We start from the raw sequence: 21,983 nt of genomic DNA, 5'->3' as shown, positions 1-21,983 counted from the left end.
AGTACAGTCCGAAATATCCCATAAGGAAAATAATTATTTTACAGAGTCCAATTAGTCTGTTATAACAAAAAGCACACTGAGTGCTAAACCAATCTCACATAAGGGGGATATTCATCTCCTAACATGTGTGCATCCTTCAATACTGCAGTTTGAATTATACTTTTGTTTCTGAAGAGGATTAAATAGGACAATACGCAATGGCATCTCAAACCAGTTTATTTTCAGATATATAGAATCAACAGTTTTCATGTACAGATTTCTAAATGTTCACACCAAAATTTTTATATTTTCACATATAGTTTCAGCCTGTGTTCATGGCACATTTTTCTTCTCTGACTGCTAAACTATATAGTCAGAGGCTTAATATGAGTCATTTGTCTTGTGATAACAGCACAAAACCCCAGCTGTTTCAGACGTACCAAACAGAGACATCTTCTAGTTCTTTCCAGACGACATGCAATCCATTCTACACTATGTCTTTTGAAAGCATTTTCTATCCTATTCCTGCAGCCGTAAAAAAAAAATCATAGACACATGTGCCTGGATGAACTCAACACACTAAAAGTGCATAAACACTGTGTTGTTCAATCTAAACATAACTAAATCTAAACATAACTAAATTCTGTTTACTCACTCTTGAACACCTCACTGATAACTCAGAAAATCCCAAAAAGCCAAAAGCAATATGCAAGTCCTATACATAAGTCTGTTGTCTCAGCAGCTTGTTCTAGCAAGGTGTGTTAGGAATGTTAAGAGAAGAGAGGGCAGGGGGACAAACAGAATTTAAGCTATTATCTTTTTAACAATTTCTCCTTCCTTGGGATATAGTTATCATCTGGCATTCAGCTACTCTGAAGTATAAAAGGTGATCTCATGATGAGATCGGTGCTCATTCTAAGTAATTTCTGCGGCATTTCATGGTAGATGACCTTCCCCTGTGATAGTGGAGCTGATAAGTCATTACATTATTTTCAGAGTACTGCTACTTTTCACCTTATAGGAATATTCCCATATTGGATAGGTAAATTTTGTAACAACAACAACAACAAAAATGTTGTAGAACACAACAGGAGAAAATAGTTCTCATAAAAGCATCACCTTGTGTTCCTGAAAATAATTTGGAAATAAAAGCCATTCAATTTTATAAGGTGTTGAGAATCTATTTGTGAAATAGGGAAGGTATAAAAGAAATGTACATTGATAATATCAATAATGAAGTAAGCTGGGAAAAATGTTCATTTTTGTAATAACAGTGTAGCTGTTTATGGTTGGAAACTAGAGCAAGTAAAGGAGAACAGCCTGTGAAAGTTATGAATGAATATCAAATGTAATGGTGTGCTCACCTACCACACATAAGACCAACTATCTTAAAAGTTATTCAGAAATTTGATTTCAGACCATACTTGAAAAAGAGCCTAGTTGAGATAGATCGGTGTGTCAGTCATTATAGGAGTTTAAAAACTCTGCTGGTTTAAATAATGCAATTAATATATAAATTGATTCAGTTCCATTGGTTAAGTTTCTGTGTGTAAACAAAATTTGTGTTAAGAATCATTTAGAGATTTTTGGGGCCAAAAGGTGCTAGACAAAGTTTAAATATTAGAGGAAGACATTGCACTCTGAAAGAATTTGATGATGAAACAATTTTGAAAGCACAGTATTTCTAATTAAACACAGAGATTGTACTTAATGCTTTGAAAATAGCTGACATTTTATCAGTGTTTTGTAGTGATTCAGAAACTGCAAATTAGTAAACCCAAAATATATATTGGAACACTGACAGAAAATATAATTAAAAAGAGAACAATAGAAAGCTTATGAAAAGGAAATTATGTTTTAACTAATTTATTTTGATTCCTGGAACACATCATCACAATAATGGTTAATATATATATATATACATTAACTTAGCAAACACATTTGTAAAAGGCTACTGAAAAAAATTTCACAGAACAACCAAACGTACGAAATAGTTAGAGGCTAAAGAACAAATAGCTCAATGGATCAAAACACGGGAGAGAAAAACAAAGAGCAAGTGTTCTTTGTCATGGGAAAAAGAAATCAGTGGGGTGTTTATGAAAACTCTGCAATAAGTCGTGCTTAATATATTTATAATAAGTGATTGGGAAACATGGGCAAAACATTGAATGGCAAAACTTGTAAATGACACAAAATGTTTAGTTAATTCAAATCAAGAAAGGATTGTACGGATCTTCAGAAATTTCTCATCATTTGGGTGAATGGGTAATGTGGTAACAAAAGAAATTGTACTTTCACAAATAAAAAATGTAATACTAGAGCAAAAACAGTGAGATACTTATCCTTGCTAATAAGTTCTTAATTAACTAAATCAAGTAAAGACAAAACTAGTTATAGTAAAAATAAATTGTGTATCCAAAATCAATGATTTTGAGCAAACAAATAACAAGAAGGAAAATAATACAGAATTTTAATGAAAATATTTATATATCGTTGCTCATCAAATTTCAAAAGCTTCTGTGCACAAGTATGGAAAGCATCAAAGGAAGGATTTAAAAACTGAAATTCCCTATTTCAGAAAGCAAGATTTGTTCTCTCAAATCTGCTGTGGAAAAATCTTGAAAGAGAAATGGCAAACTATAGTGCTAGTGGTATTTTAAAAATTACAATATTAAGAATTTGGGTCAGGCAATGACTTGTATCAAAATTTAAGATCAGAAAAACATCAGTGAAGTCACAAGTAGGCAAATTCAAATGAGAGAAAAGCCACTTTTCACATACATGGTTAGTTTGTGATACCCATTTCAAATCCACATTCTCAAAGCCAATAAGCTGGGAATATAGAAATACAGAAAAAGTTTTTGAAAGCTTTGGAGTTTAAACCAACTTATAAGCACTACATTAAGATGAAATTTAGTCTCAGATAAACCACTTATTTGCCTACTATGCTGTTCTTTATGCTTCAGATAAGTTGGCAAAAGCTTTTGAATTAGGTCGCTTAATCCTGTGTGTAAATTCCTCTTTTTTTTTTTTCTTTTTTTTTTTTTTTTTTTTAACTACAGGATTCCCAAATGGTGTTATATTTATGACTACTTGTACATGAAAAGTGCTTGTGTATGTGTGCATATATATATAGGTGTGTGGGTATGTATATATATATATATATATATATAAACACTGGTACTTCCTATAGTCTTAGTAGCACATACCTGGTGCCATTTGCCAAAGTTTTGCATTTTTGCATATGTTACATATTTGCTGTTGCCAGTGATATGAAGCTGAAAGCTGAATATCTGCTTGTGTGCTTTGGTAAGAAGTGCAAGAGGAAGTTTCTGTGTGGCATATCTACTGATCCTGTAACCAAAGGCCCACGAACCGAGACCACCTAAGTGTTTAAACAGTGAGATGACTTATCCCATGCTAAAGAAGGTAGACTCGAATTCCTGAAATCTTTTGAGACTGACAAAGTAGGATTTCAAAGATAGGTCCTGACTTGCTTTTGGAGTTCTGCTGTCTGTATGACTGTGTTCGAGGGATTTGTCCCAAATGGCAATGCCTGGACCATGTCACACCAACACAGTGATGCTGCTTTGGGTCTGTAGCTAACAAAAGCTCTGTCCAGGCTCTGTTTTCATGTGCACAGGCTGCAGGCTTACAGTTTAGGACAACTTTTATGTTCATATCTCATCCTTCAGTCCATCAGCTGGTCTCTCTTCAGGCCATAGGAAGGACTTTTCCCCCTTGTCAGGGGGCCTGCCTCACTCTGCCTCGTGTATGTAGGGTGACACCGAGACACACCACACTGGAAGGGATCCTCTCCCTTAGGGGGACCTCTGAGCTGGGGCCCCATGGACTTGGTCCAACAACTCCACCTCGCACCAACCGACCTCAAACCTCCTTGTGCTTTTATTTGTGGATGTGTTTGGTTTATATATACATTTTTTAAGACCGATATTTTCTGTCAGTGGCGTTTGGAGCCGGGGACAAGGCGCCAGCTTCCCGGTGTCGGGGGACGCTGAGGGGCGGTGAGGGGCGGTGAGGGGAGGCGAGGGGCGGCCGCGGCCCCTTCTTCCCGCCCGCCCCCTGCCCGCCGCCGTGCCCAGGAAGCCCGGAGTGGCGGAGGGAGGAGCGGGCAGCGCCATGGGAGCGGGTGGCGGCCCCCGGGGCAGCGGCCAGATGGGCTGAGGGACAGGGCGAGCTCCAGCTGTCAGCGCGGCCTCAGCCCCGCCGCGGCGGGAGCCCCTCCTCCCCGCGGGCGGGCGGCTTCGCTCGCTGCCCTGCCGGGGGGGGGAACCATGGCGTCCAGCGAGGAGGACGGAGGCGGCAACGGCTCGGTGGAGGAGAAGGAGAACGGCAAGAAGAGGAGCCTGGGCGCCCTGGCCACGGCCTGGCTCATCTTCTACAACGTCGCCATGACCGCGGGGTGAGCGCGGGCCGGCAGCGGGGAACGGGGTCGGCGGCGCGGCGGGGACCGGGAGGGGGGAACCGGGACCGGGACCGGAGCCAGAGCCGGGGCGGGAGCCGCTGTGGGGCAGGGGGAGAGCCGGGGGGCGGCGGGGGGCTGCCGGCAGCGGGGCTGCAGCCCCGGCGTGCCCGGCATTGCCTAATACGGTGCAGCGCTACCCGCGAGCGGGCGCGGCGAGGTTAAGTATAGCCGGGCCAGGAATGCCGGGCTGCCCGCTGCCCTCACAGCCCGCACTGCCCGCGGGTGAGGGCCCGGCCGCGGCCCCGAGGTGCCCTGGAGCCCCCCCGGGCTCTGGGGACGAGGCCGTGTGGGTGCCCGCTGTCCCCTCAGCCGCCGGCGGGGCGAGCGGTGGGGGAGAATTCATCGTTCAAAAGGCTTCAGCTCGGGTCTCGAAGGGCGAATTCTCCCTCGTTGCAATACTGTAGAGGACTGGTGATGCTTTAGTTCTGTCAGGGTGGCCACACAGAAGGGCAGGAATGGTTTTTAAATGGTTTTCTTCCCACTAGCATCCATGCGCACACTATTCGTATATCACAAGCCTTTGGGAAGTGCCTGTACTGGTGATTTTTGTAGCTTGCAGGTTAATTTCGCCTCATGGAGTTCCCTGCCTCCTCCTCCAGGTGTGAATTTGGCAGTGAGCACTGACTCTTGCCATTGACTTTCATCTGTCAATGCCATTGCCTGTCATCTCTTAGTCTGTGTAGAAAATTACTGAACCATTTTAGTTCTGACCCTAGGTGCTGATTCAGGCTCTCCCACTTCCTCCTCCCCATCTTCTGTTGTCATCCAGAGGGATTCAGACTTGCTGAACTGCGTATTTTATGTGGAAACAGAGAAAGAAGAGATAGGAATAGATTATTGTCATCTCTTCAAACAGATAAAATTTAAGAGAAAAATAAAGGTTTGAAGTAGAAAAATATTTCACAGGGGCGCTACAGAGGACAGGTGAACACGAGGAACAGTGTGTTTGTCCAGATGGTGCAATAGGGCAAAGCGTTTCTAGAATTTTAACAACCTCTCTGATACATAAGTGCATGTGAACAACCAGTCCAATACCAAATCGCATTTTATCTTTTGTTCTAATAACGATTTAAGGCACACATTCTGTGACTAAAATGGCAGGTCAGTACCCAATCTTACCAAAAGTCCCAGCTGGAAATCCTACCTTTATTACACAAATTGTTTTCCATTTCCTGCTGATTTTTCAGTGTTCACTACAAGGGCTTTCCTGAAATCCAAAGTCGAAGCCACTGAAAGCTAAATAAAATGATTGGCAGAAATTTCAAATGTCCAAACAATAATTTATGTAAGAAAAAACCTATTTACAGTCTGTGGTTCTGAGTGGAGTCCAAGACTACTTCTCTCTGCAATGCTTTTGTTAAGAATGAGATGCAGAAAATGCCTTGTGAGATTAGATGTAATGTGACTTCTCAGGCTAGGGCTAGCACAAAGCTGTGGCTGTCACCATTCGTGCTGCCAGCTGGATGCACACGCGCTGTCACCTTCCTCTTGTCAAACACGTCGCTGTAAAACAGGGCAGCCCTGCTGTGAAGGACTACCAGTGAGATTCCAGCAATTCCTCATTGCCACTGTGGTACGAGACAACCTCAGTGCATTCACTTTTAAGATTTATTATAAAATCTAAATAATATTTGGGGAGGGGGGCAAATTTTGGAGCCCTGGCAGATCAGATTCACGGGCTTAAGGTACAAGGATGAAGGAGGGGAATCATTCCAACAGTGTGGGGAAGCCTGACTAACTTCATGTAGAGCTCGAAATGCCGTCATGAACTGTTGTTGGCATGGACAACGCGAAACGACTGTGTCATGGTAGATGCTACACATGAGAGTTGTTAAGGGACTGATACTGAAGTGCATGTCACGCGTGGGGAGTACGGAGCTGTTATGATCCATGCAAATCTCATGCCGTTACAGCATAACATGTCCGATCAAATATCCATCTTTCCTGGTGTCTTGTTTCCAGTTTTAGTCAGTACATTATGTGTAGGGGACAGTGTAAAAGCTGGGGAAGAGTTAAATATTTATCCACATGTTTATATAAATAGAGAATCATAGAATCATTCAGGTTGGCCAAAGATCTCTAAGATCATATAGTCCAACCTTAAACCTTGTGCTGACAAGTCCCACTAAACCATGGTACCAAGTTCTACATCTACGTGTTTCTTGAAGACCTCCGGGGATGGTGACTCAACCACTTCCCCGGGCACAACCTTTTCAGTAACGAAATGTCTCCTAATACCCAACCTAAACCTCCCCTGGTGCAGCTTGAGGCCATTTCCCCTCCTCTTATCACCTAGTGCTTAGGAGAAGAACTTGATCCCCACCCCACTACAACCTCCTTTAAGGTAACCACAGAGCATAGTAAGGTCTCCCCTGAGCCTCGTTTTCTCCAAGCTAAACAACCTCAGCTCCCTCAGTGGCTCCTCATGAGACTTCTCCAGGCCCTTCTCTGGACCCACTCAAGCACCTCGATGTCCTTCTTGTAGTGAGGGGCCCAAAGCTGAACACAGCATTCGAGATGCGGCCTCACCAGAGCCGAGTACAGGGGGACAATCAACTCCCGGCTCCTGCTGGCCACGCTATTCCTGGTACAAGCCAGGATGCTGCTGGCCTTCTTGGCCACCTGAGCACTCTGCTGGCTCATGTTCAGGCAAGCATTGACCAACACCCCCAGATCCCTTTCTGCTGAGCAGCTTTCCAGCCACTCTGCCCCCAGCCTGTAGCGTTGTGTGGGGTTGTGCCCCAAGTGCAGGACCCACCACTTAGCCTTGTAACATTTCATTTATTGCCCTGAATATTTCTATACTCTCCTGGTACGCCGCTGAATATTTCTCAGACCCCACCACTTTTTGTCTTGGGCCTGCCTTAGCCAGAGTTCATGTTGCTGTACAATGTGCTTGTGATGGCTTTGTGGAGGATGAAAGGATTGAATGATTGTTCTCAAATATAGTCAGACAAGAAGTTAAACTAATGTTATTGCAATTCGTATATTTTCATTTTTAACTCTCAAAATAGCTGCTTGCAGCTCTGGCTGTGCCTATGGGTTTATATTAAAGAAATTTTGTACGTAGCCCTTGTGGTTTTAAGCCTGAAGTTTCAAGGAATCTTGCTAGTGTGATGTTTGTAAGAATGCAGGAATGCATTAACAATGGAACATGTGGTATATTATTTTGAAAAATTTAATTTCATAAACATGGGTTAATTATGTGGAAGCAACTGCTCATACCTTTGGTTATTGTACTTGATCTTGGCTAGGATGGTGGGGTTCAATCCACCATGGTTATGAAGTGCTGTTGTTTTTTTTTGGTGTTTGCTTTGTTTTTATCTTAGTTTCCATTTGAGATCACAAATTTCAGTTTGGTTCAAAGATATCGTTACTTTCTTTCATTTACATTGAAAGGATGATCAGTTAAGAGCATCACTCAATTTCATTAAATAATTTTTAAAAAATTAGCCAACACCATCAAATCTGCAAGTTAAATGTTCTTGCCTCTGGAAGCCAGGAACTTAGAGCACCAACCTGACAGCACATCAGACTTTGATTTCCAAGATGACTTCTCAGCACTTCTGAATTGTAGAACAGAAGCGCTGATCCCCAGTCAGTTCTGAAAATAACAAGTAAGGCGCCGTAAAAAATGTAACAATGATGTGCATCGGTTCCAACCTGAGACCAAAACGGTAGCATCAGTGCTGAGTTCATCAGATGTTTTCCAATAATGGTAATTCACAGTAAAGACGCATGAGGATTTAACAGTAAAAATATAAAGTGACTTCTGGTCTGATTACCTTAATTTAGGTAATTCAGATCAATCCTCTGAAGGTAAACAAGTCATTCTCTATCCCTTTACAGGTAAAGAGATAAAAGAGTGTAGTGCTGATGTAGCACTACATAATATTTCTGTCTAAAGATTTTTTTTAACAATCTCCTAAGAACACTGACAAGTAAAGAAGCAAAGATATTCCGTGAGGAAAATATTCTACTAAATTATTTACAGCGGATGGATATTTTTAGAATTCTTATTTCAAATGTATCCATTCTCTTTCTTTTGTAGGTGGCTGGTGTTGGGTATTGCCATGGTGCGATTTTATATACAGAAAGGAACACACAGAGGCTTATTCAGAAGCGTGCAAAAGACGCTTAAATTTTTCCAGACATTTGCTTTGCTTGAGGTAAATTTCAAACATAGTTTGCTTTACTGGATGCTGCATATCATAGGCAAACCACCTTATTAGCCTGAATTTAATATCAAAATGTTATATTAGTGCTGAAAGTTGTTTTACCTTCCTTATTTGATGATTATTTTTTTCTGGGGGGGGGGGGGGGGGGGGGGGGAAGGAGATTAGTTGAAACAAATGAGCACATTTTTAAAAAGTTAACTCTTAATATTGCCGTAAATCAAAAAATCTCTGGGAACTGCTGTGCTTCTAGTTATTTCCAGACTGGATTCACACGCCCCATATAAATCCTTACAACAAGGTCTGTGCAAGTTGTGCAAAGCATTCTTGAAATAATATGACTTTGCCAAGCATGCGCTCATGGTCTCAGTTTATGGTACACCCGTGAAATAAAACTGTTGGGTATACTGAGCAGTTACGGTTCTTTCCCAAGCTCAGCAAAGAGTGTCTGTCTGCATTTTTACTCTTTCTCTCAGTCTGCCCCTAACATCTGTGGTTCAAGCAGCTGTTTAAAATCATGTGGCCAGCTGTCTATTGGCTTTTTTGCTATTAAACTTTCACAACAGGTAATTCCACTTGAATTTATCAAAACAATGAAAAGCACTCCATTTGCTAACCATTACTGACCAGAAAATAAATCTGAAGATTCATAGCTAACATTGGCAAAATGATAATAGTGATATTAGTCCACAGCGAATACAGAACATTTTAAAATTTCTATTAATTTAGCGTACACTGTATGACTCCTTCCACATTGTCCTGTGAAATTATTCTCTGGGTAAGATAATGGAAGAGAAGTTTACCAGTTCAAAAAAGAAGTACTTTGTAAGTATTTAAATGTTCAGTATATCCAATTAGGAAAATAAATCTCTTTCATTTAGTGTTTACACAGATCAGTTAATGAGCCCACCACTGGTTGCTAGAGCTCCAACATGTACTTATTTTAAAGATGCTGAAATATTAGTTGGAGAAAAAAACAGCAGAAATAAACCTAGGTGTATATTAATATCAAAAAGCCCATGTTAGTTACTATGGCAGATAGTAACATACTGTAAATTAGTAACCTTTAACTTATTTTTATTTACAGGTAGTCCACTGTGCAGTTGGTGAGTTCTTTCTTTAGTTTCTGCTGTAACTAATTAAAACATGAGTAGTGGAGCAGAGATAACATGTTTCTCTTTTCAAGGAATAGTTCGCACATCTGTGCTTGTGACGGGGGTCCAAGTGAGTTCAAGAATCTTCATGGTGTGGTTCATTGCACATAGTATAAAACAGGTATGTGCGTGAGCAAATTGTGTTTTAATTGTTAATAAGAAGGAATTATTAATACAGTTCTCATTTCATCAGGAAGACAAATTTAAAAATTAGTAAGATCCATACAGAGAAGACTGACATACTCAAGTGCAGTTTCTGAAATAGGGGTTACAGGACTGAATTTATGTACTTCTGCCCAAGTGGCTGGGTCTGGGTCTCAGGTGTGAATCAGCACTGTCTTCAGCATCATGTCAGCTATGGTCTGCCTAAGTGAAATCAACAATTAGTGCTTTCATTTACCTGCATATGTACCATAGTGCTACCTATTCCCTTCGAAGAACTTAACATAGCATTTACTGAATGAATCTAAATGAAAATGTGTCTTAAATTGAACTTACCTGGTTTAAATGGTTGTGATTTTGCAATTTCTTTTAGGAACCTTCTCAAAATGTTATTGTTATGGGAATATCAGCATTCGATGGCATGCATACTGCATTGTTTTCATTAAAAGTATATCAAGTTTTCCAGCATGCCACAGGAACACTTAAGTTCCTGAATAAATGACAATAACTTCTTTGCCTGGCAGTAGGTGGTTATTGTAAGTCTAGTGATTTTTTAGCAGAATGAAACAAGCAGACTGCTTACAGCTAGTAGATAGGATATTTATTCTGCTTTCTGTAAAGGGTACGTAAGAATTCAGTGATAGATTTTGAGCCTGTGCTCCTGCATTTCTTTAAAAAGCTGAGCCATTAAACTGTCTCACCAGCAGATGGCATATGCCCTTCTGCCGATGGGATATCATAGCTCCTGCCTCAGTTGACAAATCCTTTAATTTCAGTTCGCAGAGAACTTTTTCTCAACTCTTCATCTTTTCCTTTACTGTGCCTTTTTTTAAACATGAAATAAGCCTTTCATAGTTTTTTTTGCAAGTTAAGTGTATTCAGTGTTTTCTTTTTCCCTTATGTGAAAAAGTCTCAAAGAGTCACACGTTTTTTAAATATTGAATATTTACATGAATGCTGGAATTCAGCACTTTTTGCTTTTTTTTTATTATTATTATTACCTGCAGTGGATTAAATCTTTAGCATAACCAGTCATTTCTCTTGTTTTCTCTATCTTCAGTACAGCTCTGTCCAAGCAAAATACATCTAAATGTATGTCTGATTGTATTTCACGCTGTTACTGCTTAGCAGGCATGAATGTTCAGGGTCACGTAGGTGGTGAGAGGCATGTTAGTGATAACAGCCAGACCCAGATCTCTGTACTTGACTGGAGATTTGCAAGGCAACAAATAGGAATTCTCTGCATACTTACTTAGAGCACTTCTGCTTGGCTTTAGCACTGTGACAGGAATCCAAGTTCGGGTTATCGATGTTTGTCTCTAATCGCATGAGGCTAAGAACAGCCTAATTCTGTCTTTTCCTTTGCTTATCTGTTTGGATGTCTTAGCACTGCCATTGTTGCTGTTTCTTTGTGAGTTTGGTGGGATTTTTATATCTTATTTTGTTTGTGAGATCCTTTCACTAAAATTGCACCTTCTTTGACACATTGAGGGCGTGATTTTATGAGAAGACGATCAATTAAAATTCTTCTTGACTTTTGACAGAGTTGTGCATTTTCAGCATCTTTGTGATGTATTAAGCTTTGTCATCATGTTGCATTCTATTAAAAAAAGTCACTTCCCTTTTTTTTGTCATTTTAACAAAATTTATGTTGCTTTATTTTATTTCACAGACATCCCTGGAGCTTTTCAGCCTTCAGGCATGGAATTGTATTACAAAATTCCCTCCCTTTTAAAGAACAGAAAATTACTTGCGTGTAATTCTTCTTCAGAAGGTAGTGTTTGCAATAGATCCCCACATGCCTTCTTTGTATTTGGGGTCTTCTGTTTATTCGTTCACTTAAGGAGAAAAAGAACTGATGTTTTGAAAGAGCAGATAGATGTGCTACCTACTGATGAGGCAGTTTGATGACTCAGAACTTAAATCTTAGACACGACAGTCGAGTAAGTTTACACAAACCTCCTGATCTGCCAACGACTCTTAATTTAGTGTTCATCCATGTTCCAACTCCTTAACCATCTTGCACCCAGATTTGATCTGCTGCTAAGTTCCAGTCAGTATGCGCTACTGAACAATTCATCTCATCTAAAGTTTCATGGAGACATGCATTGTATGGTGGGGAAGAAGCAATATAAAAAGTAAAAGAAAGTCTAGGAGATAGAGGGAGTACTGAAATATGGAATAGGTAAAAGCTGGTTATGAGAGGAGTGTTTTCTTTTTTCTGTTTTGAGGAGCAAAAAAATAAACAAGCAAATCAACCACAAATAAAGAGGGAAACAGCATAGTGAAAGTGCAGATAAAGAGGAGGAATAAGCTCAAATATAGTTTTATGGGTTTGTATTTGCATAATGGATAAAGATTGCTGAGTTTGCAAAATGTTTCTATGTTAGTAAATATATATATGATAGTAATGGTTTCAGCATGGTTTCAAAGAAATTTTTTTTCTTTACAAGATGTTAGTTCTGTTCCATATATCTTAAACAGAAGACTGTTGCAGTTTGCACAGAAAAGAAGCTTAAGGATGAAGAAAGTGTTGGTTCTTTATACTTCTGCAGATCCAGAATGAGGAGAGCGTTATTCTTTTTCTGGTCGTATGGACTGTGACAGAGATTACTCGATATTCCTTCTACACATTCAACCTGCTCAACCATTTGCCATACTTCATTAAATGGGCCAGGTGGAGATGTCTTGCATTTCAGTTTCTCATGGTTCTGTGCATGTTAGTTTCATGCATGCAGAGCTAACACACGGGAGAGCTTTGGTTATGTGCCAGCAGAGTGCAAGTTGGTTGCTTTCTCTACTTGTGATTATCATTACTTGGTTTAAAATATGAAAAATATTTTAGCTGAGATTTTGGGGTGTGATTTGTTCCATGCTTTCTGTGTCTCATGGCTTGAACTGTGTTTTAATTCACTTTAATATTTTTTCCTTATCTTTGGAGTCATCTTTTAACTTACAGTATGATTCCTTAAGATGCTTTTGAATACAGTGCCTAAAATTAAGCACCCGTACTAGTGTTTGTAGATTTAAGGTCTTTGAAATTATTAGAGCTGTTGTCTTTTTCTGTATGTGTAGTATTGCTTTGTGAGAAGTTCTGCTTTATCAGAGCTCTTGTAGTTACATTAATGTAGTGAAGCTAAATATTGGCATAGTTTAGCCAACATAAAAAGTGTGTTCTGTATCAAAACTGCTTTGATTTTGAAACACACTTTAAGGTCTGTCACTATATCAGATATATTACAGAGACTGCGTGTTTATCAGGAGATTTAACTGGAAGAGTAACATTCTCTCTAGTTATCGTTTGACAAATATATGCCAAGACAGACAGACTTCCCCTGTTAGAAAGGAAATACCTACATTCAATTCAGCACAGGTGACTATTGAAACAAGTTTGTGTGTTTGTTTATTCTGCTTTATTTGTGCGCTGTAGATAATGCAGTTCTGATGCTTCTAATGCACTTCTTTGAGGTGTCTGATAATTATGTCCATTATTAAACATTATTTTTTTTTGCTAATACCTGAGGTTGTAGGTTTGGTCATGTTTAAGCACTAAACTTGCAAATAATCAGGTCCAGTTTTAGTAATGATTTTTATGTAGTCTTCAGAAAGAGAAATGCATTAAGAAAGTAGTACACTGACAGGCTTTTTGCCATCATATCAGTGTATGCTGAATGATAGAATTTTTGTTTCTTCATAATAGGCAAGCTGCCATTCTCACAGCAGAGATGTATGGTGAAATATGATATAAACAAAACATTCAAAAATATGTTATCTTTTCAGGAGTTCAAAATACCCTATCAAGATCTTTAGAGAATCAAATAGCACAACTGAGCATAAATCCAGGATTCCTAAGGAGCTGGACCTTTCTGGTCTTTAAGATATCTGCCTGTCCATAGTTAATGGTATAGGTGTGATCTAAATTTTAGCTCAGAGTTTTTACGTTATTTCTTTTACGCTGCATAGAGACAATCTGTGTATAGGTCATGGCATCAGTTCCTTCTTATACCTCACGTAATCTGTTCTCTGACCTATGAGTCCTCTAAGCCCATTGGCTCCTGAGAGGGTTTCATGTTCAGTTGCTACCATTTTGGATCTCATCTCTTTTGGTCATGGAATGCATGCTGTACACTTCTCTCAGACCCTGTGTGACAGCTCTCATTGCTCTTCCCCTGCGTGAGCTCAAGAGAGCTGTTCCTTAGGAGAGACTGCAGCTACATGATGCACTGTGCATAAGGACTGCACAAACCCCGTTGATTACATTTTTCATTTTGTCTACATGTCTGTAGCCTGTGGCATTCAAACCATAATTTCTTTAAACTCAGTGTCTTTGCCCTTTATTTGAATGTGTTCTGCCTATTTTTAAATGGATTTGATGATTTTCTGGAGTTGTTTTCTTTAATTTTTAATTTGTATTAGTTGTAAATGCAGTATTACTTAGATTTCCCTTGTGGCAGTGGGTAAAACAAGTTTCCGATATTTCTAAACTTTTTCATTGTCTGCAAAGAAATTATAGTACATAGAATTGACCTAGCGTGCATGCACTGTGACAGGGATGTGCAGGATCATCTGAATTTGGGATCCAGTTCTGGTTTTAGTCCTATCAGTGACAACAGAAGTAAGATCAGTAATAAATAAATTAATTAAAAAGACATTATTGGAGACTACAAATTTACAGAATAATTTTTGACTCTTTAGTATTAGAAAGGCATACATGCATTCCAATATTTCTCTGTTTTTAAATAAAGTGATTGAGGAATTCATTCTCTGTAAACAAAAACAACCCAATCTAAAGTAATTGAAACTGATATTCTGTGCCAGCTGAGGAGGTGGTCCTTGACTTTGGTGCAGGAACTACTCCAATATATTGCTGTGCCACTAATAATAGCAAAAGGAAATTTTAAATTCATTGGGCATTTCTCACATTTTTTAATTTATTTTTTAATGCAGATACAACTTTTTTATAATTTTGTATCCTGCTGGAGTTGCTGGTGAACTGCTGACTATATATGCTGCTTTACCCTATGTGAAGAAAACAGGAATGTTTTCATTGAGACTTCCCAACAAATACAATGTCTCCTTCGACTACTATTACTTCCTTATTATTGTCATGTTCTCCTATATACCATGTGAGTATTATTTAACTTCAGTAACACTAGCAACATAATAACCAATTATCAGCAATGCTGGCAACAGTGCCTGTAGTTAAATTTCCTGACACTTTCCACTCTGATTTCTGTTATTCCAAGCTTTGTTGTGCTTTAATTATTTAAACTGAAATTTTCTGTTCTGTTATTTGCCTCATAAGCTATCTTAATTTCTGTGAAAATGCTAAGACCAGCAATAAGTAAAAATATTTACATACAGAAATGTCTGTCTGTAGTTGTAGCTCTGTAAATTTCTAGTGCCTCTGCTGCTTTGAAGCAATGACTTTAAAATTCTCCTGCAAGATCCAAAGATATGCCTTCTCTCTCTCTCTCTTTTTTTTTTTTTTTTTTTAATTGCTGTTAGTATCCTCTTACCTGAAACCATTTGAGCAAGCATGCTTAGGAAAAACTTGAAGCAAAATTTCAGCTTTAAAAAATCCACCCCCTGTCTCCAAAACCTCTCTGAGTGTACTTCAGTTCTGGGTTTAACCAGATCTTCCTTGTACTTCTGGGTACCAGGAGACACAGATTAGTTGGCTAACTAGAACTAAGACTAAAGAGACTATCTGTCTTGAACTTCCATTGTTCTTTCCACTGTAGGCTAAACAGTGCAGCCAAGGGGAAAGCAACCTGATTTAGATACAGCACATTGACAACTGAAATGGAGCTAGAGCAAACTGGGCAAGCAGTTTATGTTAGATACTCTGGACAGTGAGGTTAGAAAAAAAGCAAGAGACTAGGGAGAGGAACTGAGAAGCAGGAAAACTGAAGTTGAAAGGAGCTGTGATGTACACCCATAAAATGTATTACTTCAAGAAACTGACTTAAAGTGTGGACTTTGTATGTACACACACTGAATTTTCTTGTTGTAAGAAATCATGGAGGCCAATGAGAGAGATTTATATGAGTAAACTGATGTTTGAAGTTATCACAACTTACTAACAGTTTAAGAATTGTTTGCATTACTTTATGTTTCAGGAATAAATCCAATTTTCTTTGCATTAAAAATAATGATCAAATGCATCAGAACCATAATATAACAGGACCAGGAGAAAGAGAGAGCTCTTCATTTCAGACTTGGACAAGTAGGGTAAATTTGGATCCTCGAAGTCTCAATTCAAACATGCTTACCTTAGCATAGGTTTGAAGACTTAGTTACTGCTAAGTCCTGTTAAGTGGTTAAGTCTTTTCCATACAAATAAAATGTTGAAGGGAAGATCCATAAAAGCAGAGTATACATTCAGAGGGCTTTGTCTGACTTTTGAGTAATTACTGTTTTGTAACTCACTGCGAAGTTCATGACTCACTGTTATTTGCCTTAACCAGCTGTGGCACTGTGTGCCATAATTTTTCCTCAGTTCATCATTCTGCAAAAGTGTACTTTTCCTTAATGTGATCTGTTGATTATTTTTTTTTAATCTAATTTGCTTTCTTCTATGCTTTGATCAAGTATTTCCACAACTCTACTTCCACATGCTGCGGCAGAGAAGAAAGGTGCTTCATGGAGAAGTGATTGTAGAAAAGGACGATTGAATTGAGCCGTGTAATTATGGTGCTTTTAACGGAAAAACAAGGGTAAAAAAACAAAACTTCCTGTGATTTTTCTGAGTCCAAGTTTTAAAACATGGAACAAGAATAAATGTGTATAAAGTAACATGGACTGTATTATTTATACAGATAATATATCATCAGAATTACCTTTTCATCTTTGGTTTCACTTTGATTTTTAATTGTTCATTTCTTCAAACGTTTTCATATTTTCAATAGGCTGACAAATAGCTTTAACAAACTGAGTAGTTGGCTACTGTGCTTTATATTGTGAAAGGCCTTGATGATCTGTAGTCATGCTGAAGAACAGAAGGAGAGTTGATGAGTTGTGTTGAAAATGAGTCTTCTGGAAAACAGAGCATGAACTAGGTAATGATGTTTTTCATAGAGTAGGTGGGTTAAATGTTATTTAAGTTGTATGTTAAATTATACCTTTACAGTTATAAGTACTGTTGGTGTGTTGTTGAACATTCTTTGAATTACAGGATCACACTGTAGAATTCTAGAAGGATTTTTGAAAGGATCTGAATTCTTGATTGTCAGTGCGAGTTTAGATTTCTCTATATTTTTGCATCTAATTTAAAAGAAATGTTGATTAATAGATATAATATTAACTGGTTAGAAGTTTGTGCTGAGGAGTAGTCTTGATGTTCTTACCTTTCTCTGGTCAGTGGCTGGAACAGGACTCTTGTGGAGGAAGACTGATCGTCAGCATGTTTCTTATTCTACATTTAATTATGTATGCAGAAAAATTATGGTGTTGCATTTAGAAACTGTAGCTACAGTGAGATATTTTTATTCCCATAATTAGGTAAGAGGGATAAAATATACTTGAAATAATGTCTTAAAATATAGATTGTGCTTTGAATCATCCCATTGTGCAATTTTAATTGCTCCCTCCCCATTAATTGTTTGTAATGTGATTATGTAATTCTAATTAACATCTTCAATAATATGCAAGGGGGATCTACAGTGTATTAATAAAAGTTACAGCTGGTACTGCACTATATGATACCTGAGGGAAAGAAGTCCAATAGATGGATTAAATATGGGCAAGAGATCCAAAGACAAGGTAATGCATTTGAGGATACTTTGATAGTTAGTGAGAGGGAGAGAAGATTGAAAAGTAATAATGTAGCAGGAAGTCTTGATAATATAGGCAACAAAGTTGCTTCCAGAATCACGAATATAAAAATAAGAGAATATATGCAGAAGAGCTGCATCAGGCAGCTGGCAATCAGAATACTTCCTGTGATCACTGAGGTAATTTCTAGAGTCCTGTCTGATATGTTGGGTACCTCGGGAGCACAAAGTTGAGTCGTTCTTCAGAAAGGTCAGAAAACATTAAAAAATAATTAAAGTAAGAAGGAAGTTGGATAGGTTGAGTCATTAAGTATGTACAAATTTTGGTTATGTGACAAATACATGTAGAGGAAGAGGCTAATATGAAGGTGTAACTAGAACTGGTTATATATCTAGTGAATGTCAGGAGAAAGATCCTACCAGTGAGATCAGAATCATAGAAACATAGAAACACAAGGTGGGAAAGGACCTACAGGATCATCTAGTCCAACCATCCAGAATGATACAGTAAAGCTTATCAATGCGTACAATTTCTTGAAAGGTTTTAAGTTGGATGTAATACAGTACTGGAAAACAATCTTTCTTTGGAAGGAGTTTGAACTTCATACTCAAATAGGCAGTTTCCACTTTTAGCTTCAATGATTTGATGATAGTACAACTTTTTTTGAAAATTGTAGATGCATCTTTTTCAGGTGTATCAGGTACTTTGATGAAAAAGCGAGGATTTACTGTACCCCTAACTTTTAAATTCCATTTTGTGCCTTACGTTTTTGATATTTACATTGTCTTTATTAAATGTAAATGAGATTCCTTTTAAATGGTAGGGGCATAGTGGACTTGAGATAGAATAGCTGTATTCCTTGAGATTTTAAAAGGTATAATCTTTGTATTTTTTAGAACAAATGTATGCAAGGTGCTATAAGTTAACTTATTACTTTTCTGTTTTATATGCAGCTAAAAGTATTTAAAGTTTAAAATATAAACCACATTTACAATTCTGATTCACAAAATACTTGTGTTACACGTTCAGACTAGCAGTTGTATTTGTCCAAAGTTCTTAGAATACACTTTTATAAACTTTGCTTGCATTTTGATGCATGAAGAGCAAGCATCATGGCAGTTTTTAGAAATATTTCTCAGTAAGCAGAAGAGTATGATGAAAAATGAGTAAATAAGATTAGATTAAGTTCTGTGTCTTTTTTTTTCTTTCTTTTTTTCTTTTTTTTTACTGTCAGGGCAGCTCACCAAAGACCATAGCTATCAATTTATTGAAAATGCATTGAATAGTTGCAGTATGTGATTTTGAAATCCTTTATTGGAGTGTATCCCACAGATACTATTCTTGTAATAAAAGAAATACCCGAGCTCTAATACTGTATTACATTTGTTTTCATTGTGGCTTAAGGCTCTTATCATATGACAATCCAGGAGCTATTTTTATATCCTTTTGTAAATGTGACATAAAAAAATACAGCACAGCTTGTTAAAATCTTGTTTTTCGTAAAACATCATACAAGATATTGATACAATTGTAAAAGTAAGTTTCTTCTCTTCCTCTTCTTTTCTTCCTCTTCTTTTTTTGGTTAAAGTCTTTCACTGAAGGCTCAATGTGTTCCTTTTGTTTTAATATCTTCTCTAGAGTAGTGAAAATTTTGGGTAAAATGGGCCAGGACTTTATCCTTTGTAGCTTAACTAAACTTCAGTATAACACCGTGAAACATTTAATTAGTTTGTTAAATGGACATAAAAAGTTAAGTATGATTTTCTTATGGTGCTCTCTTTCCAACTTATTTTTGACACCTCTCTTTTTTGTATTCCTCTCTGCAATATTCCTGGTTTGCATTGAAATCCTCCAGTTTATGAGAGATTAGAATGTAGTCAGGCATCAGTGTCTGTAATGTTTTGATGTAGTCTTTAACAAATTGTTTGTATGAATATGTTTTCTTACTTGTGCTGTATTTGCTTTCTGAAATGGATTAATACAAAGTATGACCTTATGAAGGTTTTTTGTTTGTTTGTTTGATTTTTTTTTTATGCTAATACATAGGAACAGGCATTTGGAATGAGATTTCTAATCATGAAGTGACATTTCTTACTATTGCTAGTAATGTAAACATGAGGTCCTTTTTGTAAACTCCAGTTGAAAGCAGTTGGATTTGTTGAGGTTCCCCCCAACAGACGCGCTGGGAAAGGCTGTTTGAGGACAGGTTGGGTGAATCACCTCCTTTCACAGCTCTGCCCACAATGTCTGGAGGCCAAATCCTGACATCGGGGTGAGGCCAGTACAATGGAATATAGTGCTGAGAAATTGCATCCTCCACGTTACTTGCCAGGAGGATCGTGGAGGCCATTGTGAACAGTAGCTGTTATGCACCATTTCCCTCACTTCTCTTTGCTTGGGATTTGAGAAGAGAGACAGGCAGCTGAACACGCTCTCATACCCTCTGCATAAGGAACTAATGAGATCAGCTGAGAGGATCTCTGTGCACAAAGGGTGTGTTACAGAAAGAGGCTTTGTGCTTCACTCAGCTCTCTGTATCTGTATCTTGATCTATAAGCGTGTATTTCTTGAAATACTGGTATGCCCTGTCAGCTGCTGTCAATAGTACAGCTCAAAATGAACAGCCCTGGAGAAATCATGCAGTGTGCTGCTTCTCCTAATTCCCATTGAACACAACACCCGGCCAAGTCCGTGTTAATGGGCAGATTGCAATGACTCGTTAACAAGGAATTGAATGGAGACCTTTCCTGTGACCTTTATTTATCCAGAAATATGTGCAGTTTAAATCTAGGTCTAGCTACTGCTCTGGCTGTGGTACTTGCACTCTTCATAATGGCTTACCTTATTTGTATATTTATGTGATTAGAAGGCAAATAAATTAGTAACATTGCAATAAAGTATAATTTAGAATAACTGCTATGTTAACAGTTTCTGTGAACTGAGCTTTTGCTTAATCTGTTTTATTAAATGAAAAAAAAAAAAAGGAAAAATAATACAAGTAAATATTCTGCACTAGGCAGAAGGGCTTCATAAATCAAAATTTCCAGGCAGGCATGCAGTTCTTTACAAAACATTGGTTAAATGTATTTTTGAACAAAAAGATGGAAAGCTTTTTCTGAAAACTAAATTTTATTTCACATTGTATATTTTAAAATGTGCTCAGAGAGACTGTATTGTTTATGATCAGTTTACAATTTAAATTCATGCTTATCACAGATTTTTATAGATGATTAACCGTAGCCCACTAAAATGTTTTAATATGTGTTTGTTGTAATGACCGTTTAAGAAACAGACACCTTATGTTTCTGCAACGCTCTTCTGTCTGTGCTCCCTTGCTCAAATGAGTTCAATAATGTGAAGTTTTGCTAAGTTTTGCAAGGCCGTTAAAATGGCAGGTTCACATTTGCCATGGGTAGTCCCTTAATTTTGCTTTTGTGGTGGCACACCTTAATAGGGTATGGTACTTTTGTTTCAGTGTCTGATATTGTAAGCCACTGATGCCTTTCAAGGGGTCTTGAGTGCCTTTAGTAGGACAGGAAGCTTTACAGATGTTAACAAGTTCTTCATCCTTATTAGCAGATCAGGGGACCTATCCAGTGAATTCTTAGGTCACAGTAGGAATAAGTCGAAAAAGTGACCTTAAGTCTGCACCAAGACAAACTATGGAGAACCTGAATGTTGGGTAACTCTAGCTCTCTTACAGGAGCTGGTTGTCAAGATCAGGCCTGCAACTGCTAATGGTTTTAGAGTTCTAAAATGTAAATGTGTACTACTTTCCATGTCATGTTGTATCAACTGAAACATGTTGTCTTTTTGTTTGCAGTTCTCTTGCTTCTCTGTTCAGTCTTGACTGTATTTTATGTCCTTTCAGATGGCTTTGTAAAGTGTAAGTACGGAAATATTTATGTAAGCATATCATGTATAGATTGTACTTAAAGATTCTTAAAAATGTAAATGCACTGCAGCTGTTCATTATTGTTACTTTTCCTGGAATGCGTTATTATCATTAGCAGTTTACACAGACAGGAAAACGCTCGCTATGATACTTTTAATAACTTATTTATTTGTAAAGATCATAAGATTTGATGAGCTAGAGATTCAGATATTTGTTTTAGAGATTGCTAAATTGCTGTAGCACTGTAGAAATTCATCATCAATTAAAAGCCATATTTTAAACTGTGTTCTGTTTGATTTGATTTGATTTTTTTATTATTATTTTTCTATAGTAGCATGTAGAGGTCAGTTCATACA

The 21,983-nt window shown here is 38.0% G+C and overlaps 1 protein-coding gene across 1 annotated transcript; it reads left to right on the top strand.

Moving 5' to 3' along the window:
- The first annotated feature begins 4,066 nt into the window (after positions 1–4,066).
- On the top strand, positions 4,067–21,913 carry HACD1 (3-hydroxyacyl-CoA dehydratase 1). The gene is made up of 7 exons (XM_027450684.3): positions 4,067–4,402; positions 8,517–8,634; positions 9,728–9,746; positions 9,827–9,915; positions 12,512–12,633; positions 14,904–15,082; positions 16,551–21,913. The coding sequence occupies exons 1-7, from the start codon at positions 4,275–4,277 to the stop codon at positions 16,631–16,633; spliced, it is 738 nt and encodes a 245-aa protein (XP_027306485.1). The 5' UTR covers positions 4,067–4,274; the 3' UTR covers positions 16,634–21,913.
- Positions 21,914–21,983: the final 70 nt, after the last annotated feature.

Source organism: Anas platyrhynchos, chromosome 2 (genome assembly GCF_047663525.1).
Source record: "Anas platyrhynchos isolate ZD024472 breed Pekin duck chromosome 2, IASCAAS_PekinDuck_T2T, whole genome shotgun sequence".
In the NCBI taxonomy this organism is placed as follows: domain Eukaryota; kingdom Metazoa; phylum Chordata; class Aves; order Anseriformes; family Anatidae; genus Anas; species Anas platyrhynchos.
Note: the sequence above shows the minus strand (reverse complement) of the source record. Positions and strands in the feature narration are given on the sequence as shown.

What these genes read in the sequence shown, in the direction of transcription:
- HACD1 (XM_027450684.3), top strand. Translation starts at nt 4,275, where the DNA reads ATGGCGTCCAGCGAGGAGGACGGAGGCGGCAACGGCTCGGTGGAGGAG. An exon ending in TTGCACATAGTATAAAACAG is followed by an intron (nt 9,916 to 12,511) that starts GTATGTGCGTGA and finishes ATACTTCTGCAG; the next exon opens with ATCCAGAATGAGGAGAGCGT. An exon ending in TACTTCATTAAATGGGCCAG is followed by an intron (nt 12,634 to 14,903) that starts GTGGAGATGTCT and finishes TTTTTAATGCAG; the next exon opens with ATACAACTTTTTTATAATTT.